This window comes from Monodon monoceros, unplaced genomic scaffold (genome assembly GCF_005190385.1).
Source record: "Monodon monoceros isolate NGI ecotype Baffin Bay Population unplaced genomic scaffold, NGI_Narwhal_1 Super_Scaffold_12, whole genome shotgun sequence".
Lineage (NCBI taxonomy): Eukaryota > Metazoa > Chordata > Mammalia > Artiodactyla > Monodontidae > Monodon > Monodon monoceros.
This window is the reverse complement of record NW_021703768.1, coordinates 111,854,406-111,869,851: the sequence shown is the minus strand read 5'-3', so window position 1 is coordinate 111,869,851 and position 15,446 is coordinate 111,854,406. Positions and strand designations below refer to the sequence as shown.

Below are 15,446 nucleotides of genomic sequence, written 5' to 3'. Positions count from 1 at the left end.
ATCCCTGTGTGTTCATGTTTTCCTCAAAATAGGCTATGTGCTTCTGTCTTTTCTCTCTGCTTTCAGAGGAAAATGGAGCCCAGTGATGATACGTGCCTATTTCTGGCTGGGTTTTCTTAGGGGCTGTGGCGGCAGTTTCCAGTCCATTCTCATATGAGCCAGTGGGGTAGGTTGGCCTGTGCCTGCATCAGGGGTGAGCTCAGAGGACTGGGGGGTTAAGATCAAGGCTTGCAATGGGAACTTATACCTAGCATGAGCCCCGCTCTCTGGGTTGGAGCAGGGCCCAAGCCCCTTAAGGAGAGATGACAAGTCAATCCCTGGCTTGTGTAGGTTCAGGGTCTTGAGAACATGTGTACCATAATAGAGAATAAACTTTGTGGCTGTGGAAAAGAAAAGGAAAGAGTGTTATACTCTGTCACTGAAACAGCTTATTCCTCAGAGTCAAGCTTTGAAAAAGAAACCCAGTAAAAAGTATCTTTATTCTCATATCAGAAAAGTTTTTCTGTAATATGCATTAACAATACAAAAATATTTTGAATACTACAATGGTCCTTTTTTCTCTCAAGACTTCTTGCAACACTACACCAGAACATACGATCTTTGGATTCTGAGAAGCCAGTGGCTAAAGTAGGAACTAACGGCTTTTGTTGAGGGTGTGTGTGGGTACAGGGGTATAGCCCTTTCTCTTTGGACTCAGGCTATGTACAGTGAAGAGGAGGCAAAAAACCCAACTAAGTTAAATTAAAGATTTGTTTTTTAAGGCTCAGGGTTGAAGCTTGGCTCAGAAATGGGTTAAAGTAGGCTGTGGTGCAAACCCGATGTCCACCACTAGAGGTTTTCTGGGCTCCTTGCTTTGGTTGTAATAGTCTTTCTTCCTGCAGCCCCATAGGGAAACTGAAGCTGGCCTACTTTCACGCTGGAAGATAGGCACTGGTTGTCCTGAGGTTTGGCTTGCCCTCTTACAACTGTCTGAGAGCTGGCTAGAATGATGTGGATAGGCTGGAACTGGCTCTGTGAAAAAGGCTCTCAAGAGCAGGTAGGGATGCACACTGGATTTTGAGCCATGACTTACTTGAACCGTTGACTGCAGCCACTAGTGCCTGAGGCATTTGGTATCAGGGCTTCTTAGGTGGTTGAGTTCCTTAGGAAACATTTCTGAGTAATTTGAACTAGAGCCACATACCCTCACCACCCACACTTGCCTTTAAGGTGGTGTCAGGTTATTCCTGTTGGCTAGGGTGATAGGCCTAAATTTAACCTATTCCATTCACTCCTCTTCTTGTAAGCTCCAAAGAACGTGGCAAGAAGCTTCCTTTGGTCCAGCTTACAGATAGCAGCTGGTTTTCTGTAAACAGGGCTTCTCCAGGCCCTTAAGAGAGAAACACTGTTGTCTTGAGCTTTGTGGTTGTGACCATGCTTACATATTGTTTGGTAAACCAGCTTGTTCTTGGTCCATGAAGTATCTTGTATGGGGAGGGCGTGGCAGTGGTGGGGTTGGGTGGGGGAAGTAGGGAAAGCAGTTGGGCTCAGTCCAGTCCATCTATGACCTATAGCAGAAAAGCAAGGGAGGCAGGGAGGGGCATCTGGCTAGCAAGATAGATGGTAAAAAGAATAGATCCAGTCTGCCACAGGCATGAGGGGATGCCCTTAATCAAATGACACAACGCAGATCTAATTCCCACCACTTGGAGCAGTTTGAATTGATGGCCCCATGTTCAGGCAGAAGATGTGCAGCCTCTGAAATCTCCAGGGCCTGGACTCTGAGAGGGAGCCAACAGGGCCCCTGGCCGGTTTCCACGTGCTTTGGGGCTCTGTCGTCTCCTCTCAGAGGGTGGGCCCCTGGAGGAAGCCATGTGTCCTGTGCATGCTAGGCTGCCTGTCTCTGAGATTCCTGTTGCTGTACCTGTGTACTCTGCAGGTTGCTGTGAGGAGCCTGAGGGGGCCCAGGGGGCTGGGAGGCTGAGAGTGGCCGAGAGACCTGGTGATGTAGGCGCCGGTTCCGCAGGGCTAGCAAGCAGTTCTGTGGGGAAGTGGGGCAGCAGGAGGTACGAGGGTGAGTCCTGGGGAGCTGGGGACCCGGGGCAGCCTAGAGCACTGTCATCGGAAGGAACGGGGCTGGGGCAGCGGCCTTCTCCGGGTAAGTACCGAATGCATTTCTTTTTCCTCCTAGGAATAGTGAAGAGAGTTATCTGTAAACAGAGGGTGAATTCATAGTCATACTCCACAACCAGAAAATGCTGTCCTTGCATAGGCCTAGCTCCCCATGACTTAGGTGATATGTCTGTGCCTTCATGCTTAGCGCTACAACTGCTGAGCCTGGCCCAGACCTAGGGACAGGTGCAGCTCCCAGCAGAACCACAAGGTGGCACAGGGACCTTTTGTAGCTTGGCCTGTGGGCTGCCTGCTATCTTCCAGGGCAGCTATCTCCTAGTCTAGGCTGTTGAGGGTCTGCTTCACATTTGTGGGGCTCAGATCTGATTAAGGAAGCGGCGGGGGGGGTGGGGGGGCTGCAATGGGCTTGTGGCTTCTAGGGCTGAGCAATCCAAATGCTCAGAGCTAGGCTAGGGGCGGAGAAGGGAAAGAATTGGACAGTGACTTGTCTACCATCTTATTCTCTGGACAACACTTTGTTTCTGAGTAGCGTGGAATGGATGGAATAGGGCCTCCTCTGAGAACAGGGTTGCCTCCCATCATGTGTACATACACATACATACTTATACACACACATACTTATTTTCCCCAAATTCCTCTTTGCCCTTGGACAGGGAGTATGGTGGGCACTCATAGGGGCTGGACAAGTATTCCCTAGAGTCAGTGAACTTACTGCCTGGAGCAGCCTGAGCCTTGGCCCTAGCAGGCCTGGCCTGAACCTCAACTAGGCAACTTTAACCATTTGGTAGGTATACTTTCTTTTCCCATACACAAATATTTCTCTGTTGTATGGTGAAACATACAGGTTTAATGCCACAGGGTCTGCGTATGGCTACCAGGGGTACCTCTGTTCATCTCCCTACCTCTCTGAGCCCGCTGGTCTCAGCAGGTACGTGATATAAGTCACATGGCCACTGGGCATTGAGGTTATTCAGGTTTTTCTCTACTACAGTCACTTCGTTATTCTTAGGGCTCGGTATGGTACAGCAGGGATCCCAACTGGAAGAAGTGAGGGAGCTGGTGGACCGTGATGACTTTGAGGCCTGGGAACAGGGGCTCAGGCCATTTAGATGCTGTGTGTGTGATTTGTCTGCTGAGGACCTGCTAGGCCTGATAAGCACCAGACCAACATTACCAGGGAACCCTGGGCACCAGGTACCAGAAATACCTTCTAAGTCTGCCTTTCCTTTGCTCCTAGAGCATTGTCTGTCTCTCCTCCTTCCTCTTAGACCCAAGTGGTCTTCCCCACGAGCTGTTGTGTTCACTCCCATTCTTAGGAGGCATGGGCTCCCCAGTCTGCGGGTATGTTGGGGGCTAGGGGCCAAAGGAGGGCAGCAGGCCCAGCAGAACATGTGCAGAGAGTAAGGGAAGCAGCTTGAAGCAAAGGGAGGACAGTGGTGGGGACAAACCCACCTGCACGGACCACACCAATCCGTCTGCTGCTTGAGGCCAAAGCGAGCACGGCATTTCTTAGGCGAGCCAGGGTCTGCTCACAGCCATGCCAGAGGGGCAGAGCAGGGCAGAGGGCGAGCAGGCAGGCAGCAGGGCAGAGCAGGGCCCAGAAAGAAGAGGTAACATCAGTGTTAGCCAGTCACAGATACCCCACAGTCCCTACAGGCAAGGGCTTCTCCACGGCACAGCCAGCCCTAGTGGGAGCCCCAGGGCCCAAAGCCAAGGTATCAGGAAAGGGTGGCACCCAGCTGGCAGTGTAGAGGCAGTGGGAAGAACGGCGGGGGTGGGGAGGGAGGGGACCCTATCAGACTGGCTCCTCTCTGTGGCTTGTGGGGCCCCTTGCAGCAAGGGAGCTCAGAGAAGAACGTGGGGGGCCCGTGGGGATCAAGCCTCTTCTGCCTTAGGTCCCCCACCCCCCACCCCTGCCAACTCCCTGCCCATTTTATCCAGTTTTTCTTCATCTTTGCCAGTGTGCAATCTGCCTGACCCATATCCCCTGCGGCTGTAGCTTAAGCCTGTGCTACATACTTTTCCAGAAGGAAAGTAAAGCCCATTCTTCAACCTTAGAAAAAGGACTGAGGACTCTCCCGTGCCCCAGTCCTAGCTTCCAGCTTCCCTGTGTGGGGCAGCACAGCTGAGAAAGTCGCTCGTGGATGCGGAGTGTGAAGTATCAGAGTTGGGACAGGAATTCACCCAGAGGAAGACTTGAGGCAGGGTGCGGCCTCCCGAGTCCTCTATACAGAGCACTTTGCGCCTCCGTGAGAACTGGGGGTGGGGCGATAGAGAAATTGCTAGGCACCAGCCAATAGGCTGTGTGACTGCTGGGCTCAAGCATGGGGCCTGGCTCAGCCTCCACCCAGACAGCCTGCTGCTCACCTCCGCAGAGCTAACCAGGATGCAGTATTTGGGTTTAGTCTTGAATCAAACAGTTCCTCACTAGCTTCTCTGGCAGAGGCTGGCCACTAGCAGGGCTTGCAAGGGTGTGTGTGTGGCAGGTCACAAAGCACTGCTCTAAGAATTGGCTTCTGCAGGTCTTCCCTGGGACTTAGTGTAGCTGTTCCTCCTGTGGGGGGTTGACTTGTGAGATGCAGGCCTCGTTTCCAGAGGGCCCAGGCCCTAAAGGTTCATGGCTCAGTACTCTGCCCCTCTCCTGGGCCAGAGCAGGGCCGCTCGCGAGCTGGGGACCCGAGAGGAGCCTCCACTACTGCTGAGGGAAGGCCTCACCTGTGTTGGATTCTTGGTGCTTTTCCCGTGACCGCCTCTTCTTCTTCCCCTGCAGGGAGCAAAGTGGAGGATGCTCAGAGGATGCTGGGAGGTGGACACTGTAACCCCAGTGAGCGAGTGGTTGGGACACCTGCAGCCTGCTGCCTAGTCTGGCTGCCGCTGGGATTCCCGGTCCACAGTTCCCTCTGACTTGGGGGCCCTGATGTTTCTTGATTGCACTTTTTGCTCTAGGTTATCACGGAGCAGTTGGGGCCTCCTCCCTTTCCCACACTGGTCTCCTTTCTGAATGCAGGAGGTGACTTCCGGGCCCCTTCCTCCGCTTGTGCTGATGTAGCCCAGTCAAGTGCTGGACAACAGCCCTGTGTGGAAGTACATCCTGGGGAAAATGAGCCTGCCTTTAGGGGCAGCTCCCCTCATCTGATCCTCTTCTGAGCTAGCCATGGGAGGCCTTGGACCCTCTATTCCCCTCCTCCTCTGTGCCTTCAGGACAGTAGTCCCAACTTCCCTGGTGAGACTGTGGCCTGGCATCTTGAAGGTTCCCCTACTGTGTGTTGGCCACTCACGTAGTTGTCCCGCGCCGACCAGCCTGGGTAGAGCTGCATGTGCAGCTGCCTCTCCTTGCGGGCCAGCTCATAATACTTGGCTTGCTCTTCCCGGGACAGTGCGTGCCACTGCAGAGGGGAAGGGGAGCAGATGGAGGTGCATCAGGGAGTCAGCAGGCTGCACCGGGGTGAAGGTAGTCAGGGCCCACCCCTACCAGCCCACCTGCCCCGTGGCCTCACCCTACGGCCCAGGATCTGGTTGATGGCAGCGCTCTCCTTGAGTGTGCATTCTGCAATGACCTTTGCTCTCATCTCCTTCATGTACAGCATGAAGGCGTTGAGAGGCTTCTTGATGGTTGGCTTCTTGGCTTCCTTCTCTGCCTTGGATTCTGCCTGCGTCTTCCTGAAGGACACACGAACAGATCACTCAGGGGCCCCCATGGTGTCCTGATGCTACCACTCTCCTCTAGTGTGTCCAGTGTATGTGTAAGTGCCTGGATACTAGGGTTTTTTAAATGGGATCTTTTTTTTAGCTGCCCCAAAGTAGGTGAGCAGAGCTAGGTAACTGTTCCTTATAGGAATTTTGCAGCTAAGTAAGGAGAGCCCCTCCCCTCTTGGCTCAAACTAAATCCACCCACTCCCCTCCTGCTTCTGAGGATCAAAAAACTGGTCAGTGGCAATTGCCAAAGGACGGCTTGGCCAGAGGCCTCCTGGCAGTCCCTGGAGCTTCCAGGCAGCAGGCTTGGGCCTGGGGGGAGGAATGTGTATCTTGAGGTCTGCTTACCTGTCCCACCCCCAGTCCCCATTGAGTGTCTTTTCACTCACAGGCTGCGGTCATAGGGCTGCAGCTCCTGCTTCCCTGAAGGGGGCACAATGGCTGGGTGGGGGATGGCTGCGGGGTGACCAGGTACACCGGAACCTAGCATCAGGGGTGGATGGGTGAACCTAAAGGCAGAAGAAGAGTTAACACTGAGCCAGGTATGTACGGGCCAGCTCTTTGGACACAGAGAGGCCCCTGCACAGTACAAGAGGGTGAACAGATACCCACCTCCACTGGCCTGCATACAAGTACACAGAAATACATACAAATACCTGCTCCCAACACACTGCACAGACACGATGCAAAAATCTACATGTATGTCAAATTCAGGTGGTTACTGAAGTCCTGAATAGCTTTTGAATCTGTCCCCTTCTTACCTCCTGCCCTCACCAGCTCAGCCTCAGCCTGTGGCTGCCCTTACTTTCCTCCTTGACCCCTCAAGGCCTCTCTCTATATAACAGCCAGTGACCTTTTAAAAACACCTGAATGCTCTTGGCCACTTCTGTTGAAATTCCCCCACTGCCCACAGAATAAAACCCAGGCTCCTCCCTAGGGCTTGCACAGCCCTGTATGGCCATCTCTGCTGACATTTCTGGCCCCACCCCCCCCACCCCATGTCCCATCACTTCCCACCCCCAGCCATCTCCAGTTACTGATGTTCCCTTTGTTCCCCTCACTCAAGAGATGTTATCCTCTTCATGAAGCCTTCCCTGACCCATCAGACATGGCTGGGGTCTCCTCGGGGCTTCCCCATCACCCAGCTAGCCCATTCAACTGCTGCTGCTGTGTCTATACCTCCCACCCTGGGCTGTGGGCTAGAGATGTCTGTTGAATTCCTTGTTCCATACCTGCGCACAAGCCTGTCACTGAGGGAGTGAGCCAAGTGAAAGGACACACATAAACACATAGCTCCCACTTTACTTTCTTGATGTTCTATGGATACCAATCTGTCCCTTACTGCTTGCACAGGTATGGAATAACTGAGCAGGTGGCCCCTAAGGGCCAGAGGTTGGAGATGCATGTAAAAGGTTCTGCCTCAGCTTGGGCAGAGCTCGGGGGTTGCTGTCCTGAGTCATCCTTTGCTCAGCAGGATGCACAACAGAGGTGAGTGCACACACACCTGCACACGTGTACATGCACTGTCTCTGGCTGCTCTGTCGTGTTTTGCACTGTATGGCCTGGGCTTAGGCCTCCTGCACTCCCACTGGCTTCATTCTCAGGTATAGGGCAGCGTGGGGCTGGAGAATGACAGACGGACGGATGGACAGACGATTGACACAGGGCAAGCACTGGCCTGGGCGTGGCCTCTTGTGGGCACTGAAGCCTGGGCAACAGGAAGCAGGAGCCTAGCTGCAGGGTAGGGGACTCACCTGGGGTAGGGGGCGCCAGGGGCTGCGGTGGGGGCGGGGAAGTGCTGTCTATATCCGCAGGAAGGGGACAGGGGGTAGAGAGGAGGGCTGGGCCTGTGGTTGGGAGAGATAGCTGTTAGCAGTCTGGCTACTTGCCAAATGTGGGGAACGACTTCCCCACCTTGCTTGGGCCTGACCCCTAGTGTAATAAGGCAAATTGGCTTCTGCTTGGACCACTCTAGTGTATATTTTAAACACGTGCCACCAGAGGGCAACCTTTCCCTCTACAGCAGCGGTCCCCAACCTTTCTGGCACCAGGGACCGGTTTTGTGGAAGACAGTTTTTCCACGGACTGGGGCTCGCCCTGCCGCTCACCTCCTGCTGTGCGGCCCGGTTCCTAACCCCTGCTCTACAGGCTTACCTTCCCTCTACTCGTGTATAAGGGGTAGAAATGGCAGCATTCTCCTGGGACCCAGGTTAGTAGGTCCCTGGGGTCCCTCCAGCCTCACCTCCTGAAATTCGGGCTTGATACCTGCATACCTGCCTTAAGGCCTTTGCACTCACTGTTGACACTGTTAGGACTGTTCTTCTGTCCCACTTTGCTTCAAACTCCTGGTCATCTGTCAAGGTCTTGCTTGGCCAAAACACCCTTTCTCCTGAAAGCCCTTGAGATCCCAAACTGGATGAGGTGTCCCTTCAGGCTTCTACAGTCCTCAAAGCACTGCCAACAGCGCTCTGTAATTGGCCTCTTGCCTGACTTGTGCACTAGGTGGACTGAGTTCTGAGAGGGCAGGGACCGGAGGATCAACCAGCTTCAGCAGTGCTGCTCTGGTTCCCAGAACCTGCCCGGTGCGCTTAAATCCTGCGGGGACTCGTAAGGGTAGTCCTGATTTGTGTTCAAGGTGGAGCTTTATCCAGAGACAATCTGGACATGGAAGAGTGAGCTGAACGTGGATAAAGGGCAAGTAGGAAGGGGCAGGTGGGCCCCAGGTTGGGCTTCTGACCTGCTCTGCCTTCCTGGGAAGCCAAGCTTTCCTGCCTTTGGGTAATTGCCCCAACCCAGAGAGGCTAGAGACCTGCCTAGGTCAAACTGCACATGATGAACAAAGGGTCACGTACTCTGCCAAGGCCCAGCTCCAGCTGAAGACGGGCCCTTTGGCTCACAGTTGGGCCTGCCGAATGAGATCCAGGCTGTCTTTCCCTGGCCCAGCCTTAGTAGACTCTCCAAGCAGAATGCCAGGGGCTTGGACTGAAGCAGGCACCATAGGGGCAAGAAGGACCCTGCCCTTCAAGCAGCTCAGCCAAGGAAGGGACCAGCCAGCAGTAGACACTGAGGCAAGTGGGAACATCCCTCTGTCCACCAGGCCACTGAGAAGCAACAGCTTCTCTTGTGGCCATGCATGCTGCCGCATCCCCTGGTCAGGCCTACTTTTTCTTCCTCACATATTCATGTGGCCCTGAACAGTCCCGTTCAAGTCTTAGACATTACGACAGAGTGTGATAGGGCTAGGACCAGGGGCTAGGTCTCCTGCCTTCCCAAAGGGAGTATGTCTGGCTAGCTGAGGCATGGATAGAGCTGCTGGCCAGCCCCTGGTACCGTACAGAGCTGGCATCTGGGTGCTCAGCACAGAAGGGTGGAGGAGGAAAATGGAAGGGCAGGTATGGGTCCAACCAGCGCAAGGTGCCCCTTTCCCACTGGGCCCTCACTCACCAGCTTACAGTGTGCGGGAGCTGTCCCATGCTGCCTGAGGTCAGAGAGTAGAAGCCAGAGAGGTCAGGGGTCTGCAGAGGCCTGTGAACTCCTGCAGTGGAGAGGGGCCGAGTAAGTGAGCCAGCCTGACCTGGAGGCCACTTCAGCTAGTTACTGCATCCTGGAGCCTCCTGTGGGGGCCCTCCTAGGACCCCATCTCCGTGTGCTAGAGGGAGGACCAGACATACTGGTTTGTTCAGGACTATCCCAGTGTGATAACAGTGCCCCATTTACAGGCTAGGGAAATCAAGGGCAGAGGGTTTGGGTGACTTGCCTACGGGACAGTGGCCGGACAGTGGCAGAGTTGGAGTCATTCAGGAGTGGGAGGCCAGACCTTGCCACACCCTGGTCCAATGCTGGTCTGTAACTGGGGCCTCTCCGCTGGGGGCTCTAGCCTGGCTTTCCGGGCAGGAGGCAGACCCCCTGGCCTGGGGAGCCAGGGCTCTACCCATCCCCCCGTGCCCCCTCCTCCCCAGGGTTGAGTCAGCAGGTTTCCCACAGCCGACAATGGCTAATTTCAGAATGACTCTGCCCGAGGCTGAGGTGAATCAGCCATCACAACCACCACTTTCCATTTTCTCACTGGGGGAGGGAAAGACTACAAGTTTTATATTTATCAGTTTTACACAGAGGCCTACTCCCATACTGGTATTGGGTAGTCACGCAGGATTTAGGCTCCTACCTCAACCTGAAGCCTTCAGATTTTGACCAGGTACCACCTTCCCCAACCTTTGGTGCCCTCAGGCTCCTCAATCTGTTGGGCATGTTCGAGGGGCCCTGAGTTTGCACAGCCCCAGGTTCTCCACTTACAAAAAGGGTCTAGCCACCTGGTCTCAGAAGGCTGGGACTTGATCTCCCCACTCCCCGGCTCTGGGTCTTGTTGGGCCCTTCCCATCCAGGATCCATACCTTGCTTCTGGCTGATGTCGGCTGGAGCAGGTGTGGGGTGTGGGCTGCTGAAATGGTCATAGAGAGGAGAGAGTTGGGGAACGCCGTGGGAAGGCTGACTGGCCTTGTTGTGCTGAAAAACGAGGAGGATGGGTGAATGTGGGGGACCTGAGAGAGGAAGGCACGAGACCGGGGTGCACATACGGGAAGAGCCCCAATTAGCTGTGTGGCAGCAGCCCAACCACCGGAGGAGAGTGGAGGTGATCAAAACCACAGGCTTCACTGGACAGGACCCCACTCAGGCCACCTGGTGTCCAGGGGCCCTGCCCCCCCCACCCAACTTTGCCCAAACAGTCCAGTCTCCTACTAGAGAGCCTCTCGGTCTTTCTTGGCCCTCAGTTCTAGGAGGCGTTTCCCCTGCCCAGGAAAATTCTTCCTGCCTCCTGGTTTCAGAGATCCCCCAGTTTCTCTGAGGCCCTATGGCCTGTCTGGGGAGCTGCTCACAAGCCTCCAGCCCTAAGCCTGGAGCTTGCTGTCCCCCTCCTCTAGCCCCCAGACTGAGGGGCTTGAGTCTGACCCTCTGGAACCACCTCAGGCTTAAGAGGATTTGTTGACATAGGGAAGGGGCCCCCTCAGCTCTCTAACTCAGGGGAGGTGGGGCAAGGTAGTGCCAGCTGTGGCCAGGCTCCCCCCAGGGCCAACCCACCCAGCCTCCACACTTCCTGTTTCCTCAGCACCGCAGGACTCTTACTTTTCACGCTAGTCACATGGATTTGTCATGAGTTGACTCATATTCAGACTGGGACGGGGGCTCCCCTGAGACCCAACCACAGGGAGTTTGCGGCTCAGGGCCAAGGCCTAGCTCTGCATATCCCCGGTGCACACCTTTGCAGGCCAGGGCCCTGGAGACATCATCTAAAACTGAAGGTCAGCTTCCACTTGGAAAAGTCCACCTGTGGGGATGCTGCTGGCTGGGAGCACAGATGAGTGACTTCTAACCCACCACACAGAAGAAATGGGACATCTCTGGGGCAACAGTCATGAGAGATGGTAGTCTGGGCTCCTTCCCACCCTGTAGGTGAAATTTCTCACTGGCTGAATTTAGCCAGACTCCTTAACATCTCTGGGCTTCCTCTCCTGTGTAGTGGATGGGGTTCATGATCCCTTCATCACCAGGTTTGAGGAAGGTGAAGGTAGCTCTTGATGAGGAGGCCTGGCACCGGTCCTTCGGCACTGGCTGTTGGGGGTCCAGAGCGAGGCTAGAGGGAAGGGCAGGTATGAGCCACACTGTAGCCATGGCATGAGGCTCCCGGGTGGGCACAGGATCCCACACCTCCCAGCAACAGCCCTGGCCACCACCTTTCCCACATTCCTGCCTCCAGGGGAGCTTCAGGCTGGGCTACAAGCTGTACCCTTCCCCTCAGGGCTTGGTAAATTGCTCACACTGCCACCTGTCAGTCCCCTGCTCATCCATCTGCCCACCAGGAGGAGTCTTGGATACCAGGGATGATGAGCCTGCCTTCTGTCCTCAGGCAGACAGGAGGAGTTAATGCTCTAATAGTCGTGGCTCCTTCTTTGCGGCTCGCATGGATCTGGCATCACAGCCATTTCCTGAGGCCGATGCCTCACCTCTGACCAGAGGCCTCTCCTGGCCTCCTGGGGCAGCGCAGGAGAGCTTCCGAGGACTCGCCACTGTGAGCTTGAGGAAGAGTCTGCCAACCACGTTCAGTTCCTGGATCTAATTTACTACAATACCCGAGCACCTATTACCTTGTCTCAAATGGCTCCTGTGAGGACAAAGCCAGGAGCTCAAGTAGTCAAGTGTCAGGTAATGAGGAAGGGACATGTAAGAAGCCCTTCATTCACCCTGAAGAGGAGGAAACGTTACTTAGAGTGCTTCCCTAGGCCCCTGGTGCCAGGCCTCACATGGGCCAGACACTTTGATCTTATTATGCCAAAGGAGGTCTGCCTGGAGATGGCAGACACGCCTGGCAGCCCACTGGCAGCATCACTCGTGAAGAGTGGAGACAGGGCCATGCTGTTCAAGGCTTTGGTTGCTGGGACCTTCCTGTTGCTGTGTGAAGGCTGGGCTTCCTGAGCAAGCTGGGGGAAGCTCCTGTCATTCCCAGGCCTTCTTTTATCCCCAGCACGGACCCAGACACACCTGTGACAGGTTGGGATCGTGCAGGGGAATGGAAGGTGGAAAACAGGACCCTCAGGCCTGCAGGTGACTGGCAAGAGAGAGAGGAGTAGACTGGGACAGTAGGTGTGGGGTACGGGGTGTGGGGGAATATGACCCCTTCATGTACTGAGTACTTGCCACATGCCAGGCACTGTGCCCAGCACTTTGCAAGCCCAGTCTTATTCCCACCAGGGTACCTTTGACTCCCTGCCCCAAACATTCCTCTCCATCTTCCTCAGTTAATGGTAACTCCCTCCCTTCCAGTGGCTGAGACCAAACAGCTTGGAGTCACCTTTGACGCTTCTTTTTCTCACACTCCACCTCCAATTTGTCAGCAAATCCTAATGGCTCTACTTTCAAAATATAACAGAATCGAACCACTTCTTTCTTTCTCCCTTTCCCCACCCAGTCCAAGCCACAGTCACGTCTCACCTGGCGACTGCAGCAGCCTCCTGCTTCCTCAGTCCTCCACCCAGCAGCCATAGAAATCAGATCACGTTGCTCCTCAGCCCAGGCCTATGGAGCTCCAGGATCAGGCCCCCAACTACCTCTCTAACCCCATTACCATCCTCTCTCCTTGCTCACTATGCCCAGCACTTCTCATGGTTGTTTCAGCCTCCAGCCTCTTCCTCCAGTTACTCCAGTGGTCATTTTTAACTGTGCCAGGATGGGAAGTGGGTTGGGAAGTACAGCTCTAGGCTTGCTGACCTTTTTCATTGACCTTTCCTCTATAGGACCCTGGGCCAGTATGCCCCTTGTAAAATGAGCATGATCATATCAACCCTGCCTACCTCATTGGTCATGGATGCAAAAAACCCTGCTTTATCCTAGAATTTTTGGGAGCAGGAGCCAAGGGCCTATGAAGGTGGAAAGCTTTCTGGAAACCTCGGGGGCCTTTTTACCCTGATAAGTTCCTAGCACAGGGATTAGCCAGATCCCAGGCCTTGTGGCACACACGGAGATGAGCCTCAGGGCCCACTCCCTCAGGAACCTGGGACCCTGGTGGAAGGCATTCCACTATTTGCCATCTAAGGGCACAAACGCCTGGAGCCCTGGTGCAATGGGTGGAATGAACACCCTCCACAGGGCGCTGCAGACCACAGAGCTTTCAAGTCTAAACTTCTGCTTCAGAGAAGGCCCTGCCATTCAGCCTTGGCTCTGGCTTTTCAGCGCTCAGAGTTATAAGCCTGGCTGGTGGAACAGGCAGCTCTGACCCTGGGAAATCTTAGGAGCAGAGCCTGGGGTCCAAGGTGCCAGCTCTAGGAAGACAGTCCCGGAGTCCCACTCTGGCCAGGGCAGGGAGAGGGTGGCTCCACAGCAGGTTTCGCGGCACACCACCTTCCCTGGGGAAGGCTCGTTTGGGCCAGGAAGCCCTGTCACCTGAGGGACAGCTAGAGCTGACCCTCCTTGGCCAGGTTGTTTAAGCTCCATGTTGTAACACAGCTCATTCTAGGTCTAGGAAACCTCAGAATCCAGCTCAGCCTATAGCCTCTGGCCTGGTTATGTATGTGTGTGACAGGAGCAGATGGACAGAGGGCTCATCCTGTCCCCCAGCCTCCCCTGGGAACTGGGGAAAAGCCTCATTAAACGGGAGTCTGTAGCCAGGCCACAGGAGAAGTGCCAGGTGGGTGGAGGTGGGGCTGAGAACCTGCCAGCAGGTGGAGGCCCTGAGGTGCCAGGCCTGCACTGAGGGCCTGGCCAGTCCTTCCCACGTTCGTGCAGGCTGCCTCTCAGCCTCACTCCCCAGCCCCCTGCATGCCCGGTGGTGGCAGCCAGGGGAAACTGTCTGGCGCAGGACCTGGTGCCCCACGCCCCTCTCAGCCAAATGGAACGTCCCGCTCCACGGCCTCAGCACAAGGCTGTCCCAGGGCTAGGCTGCCCGGCCAGCAGGGTGGAGTTGCCTGGGGCCTGGCCTGTGTCTGGGGAGCCCAGTGACTGGAGCTCTGCTCCTCTCCTCCCCTGATGGTGACTGTGCCCTGCCTCCGAGGGAAGCAGGCAGGCCTGGGTTGATCGTCCCCACCGGTCCCTGAGTATCTCGACGGCACAACCTCATCTCTTACCTCTGAGGGCAGAGTGCCAGGCATAGCGCTGGGCACTCAGTAAGAGCTCCCAGCATGGTGGGAGGTATAAACAAATGAAAGACCTAACAGCAGACCATACTCCTTGATCAGCACACTCCAAGACCCCTGTTCTTGGCCTTTGCATACAGCCCCTTTCCCCTCTCCCCCTCCAGACTGCAGCACTCCAGGACGAGTCTAGACTCTGAGACCCTTGGACTGGGAACAGCCTTAGCAGAGGCGGTCCTTCCTGCCACGGCATTGCTCTTACTGTTCTTCCCCACGCCGGTTCAAAACCTATCGTCCCGAAGGCGGTCCTCATCCTTCTGGGATCTTTTCATTGGCCCATGGCTGGAAATTCCTCACTCTGGTGCCCCAGCATGCCCTCCTCTTGCTGAGCAGGCTGGAGCCAAGAAGGGGCCCTAGGGCAGGGCCAGGCAGGAGGAGGTGGAAATGAGGGACTCCTGAGGTCGGTCTCCTCTGCTCTGAAGTCGGGCTTGGGCCTGGCCGGGCTGCTCCCGCCTCCCTCTTCCCCAACCCCCAACTTCCTGCAGGCTCAGGTGAAAAATAAACACGGTCGGCATTTTCCCTGCAGACCGCAGAGGTCGGCTTACAGGCTGTGTGCACCCTGAGAGCCCTTGCCACTGCCAGCAGAGAAGCTCCCTCGCCTCTAACGGTTGACTCTGAAAACCCCCAAACGCTTAAGAAGCCGCACAACACTTTCTCAGTGAAGAAAGCTGCTGCTTCCTCTGGTCTCAAGCCTGGAGGGTGGAAGCGTGTGAGGCTGACAAGGCCCTCCCAAGAAGGCCTCCCCTTGGCAGGGACTGTGCCAGGAGGAGCACCACCCCGCAACACACCCACACACACTGCACCCGAATTCGCAGTTGACCACTTATCAGCAGACACAGTGAGTCGGGATGTATTTACTGAGCTCCTCCAAGGTAGCAGGCAAAAGAACGTTCTGGGACCCTGGGATTGGGGTTCTAGCTATACCCCATGCCTGCCTGCCTGCCAGGGCTGTCGGCACAGGGA

At 55.4% G+C, this 15,446-nt stretch overlaps 1 protein-coding gene across 5 annotated transcripts in view; it reads right to left on the bottom strand.

Annotated features, from left to right (window-relative positions):
* Positions 1 to 447: 447 nt before the first annotated feature.
* Positions 448 to 15,446, bottom strand: part of TCF7 (transcription factor 7) — a 31,691-nt gene continuing 16,692 nt past the window's right edge. Inside the window, exons 4-11 of one of the 5 annotated variants that reach the window (XM_029216387.1) lie at positions 10,197 to 10,308; positions 9,250 to 9,340; positions 7,560 to 7,652; positions 6,195 to 6,314; positions 5,610 to 5,772; positions 5,391 to 5,498; positions 4,828 to 4,876; positions 486 to 2,189 (exon numbers count right to left, since the gene is read on the bottom strand). In XM_029216387.1, the coding sequence (XP_029072220.1) occupies positions 2,167 to 2,189; positions 4,828 to 4,876; positions 5,391 to 5,498; positions 5,610 to 5,772; positions 6,195 to 6,314; positions 7,560 to 7,652; positions 9,250 to 9,340; positions 10,197 to 10,308 (759 nt within the window). In that variant the 3' untranslated portion in view covers positions 486 to 2,166. Of the gene's footprint in view, positions 2,190 to 4,827; positions 5,499 to 5,609; positions 5,773 to 6,194; positions 6,315 to 7,559; positions 7,653 to 9,249; positions 9,341 to 10,196; positions 10,309 to 15,446 lie in introns of all 5 variants that reach the window. The other 4 variants (XM_029216386.1, XM_029216389.1, XM_029216390.1 and 1 more) reach the window with 4 other exon arrangements.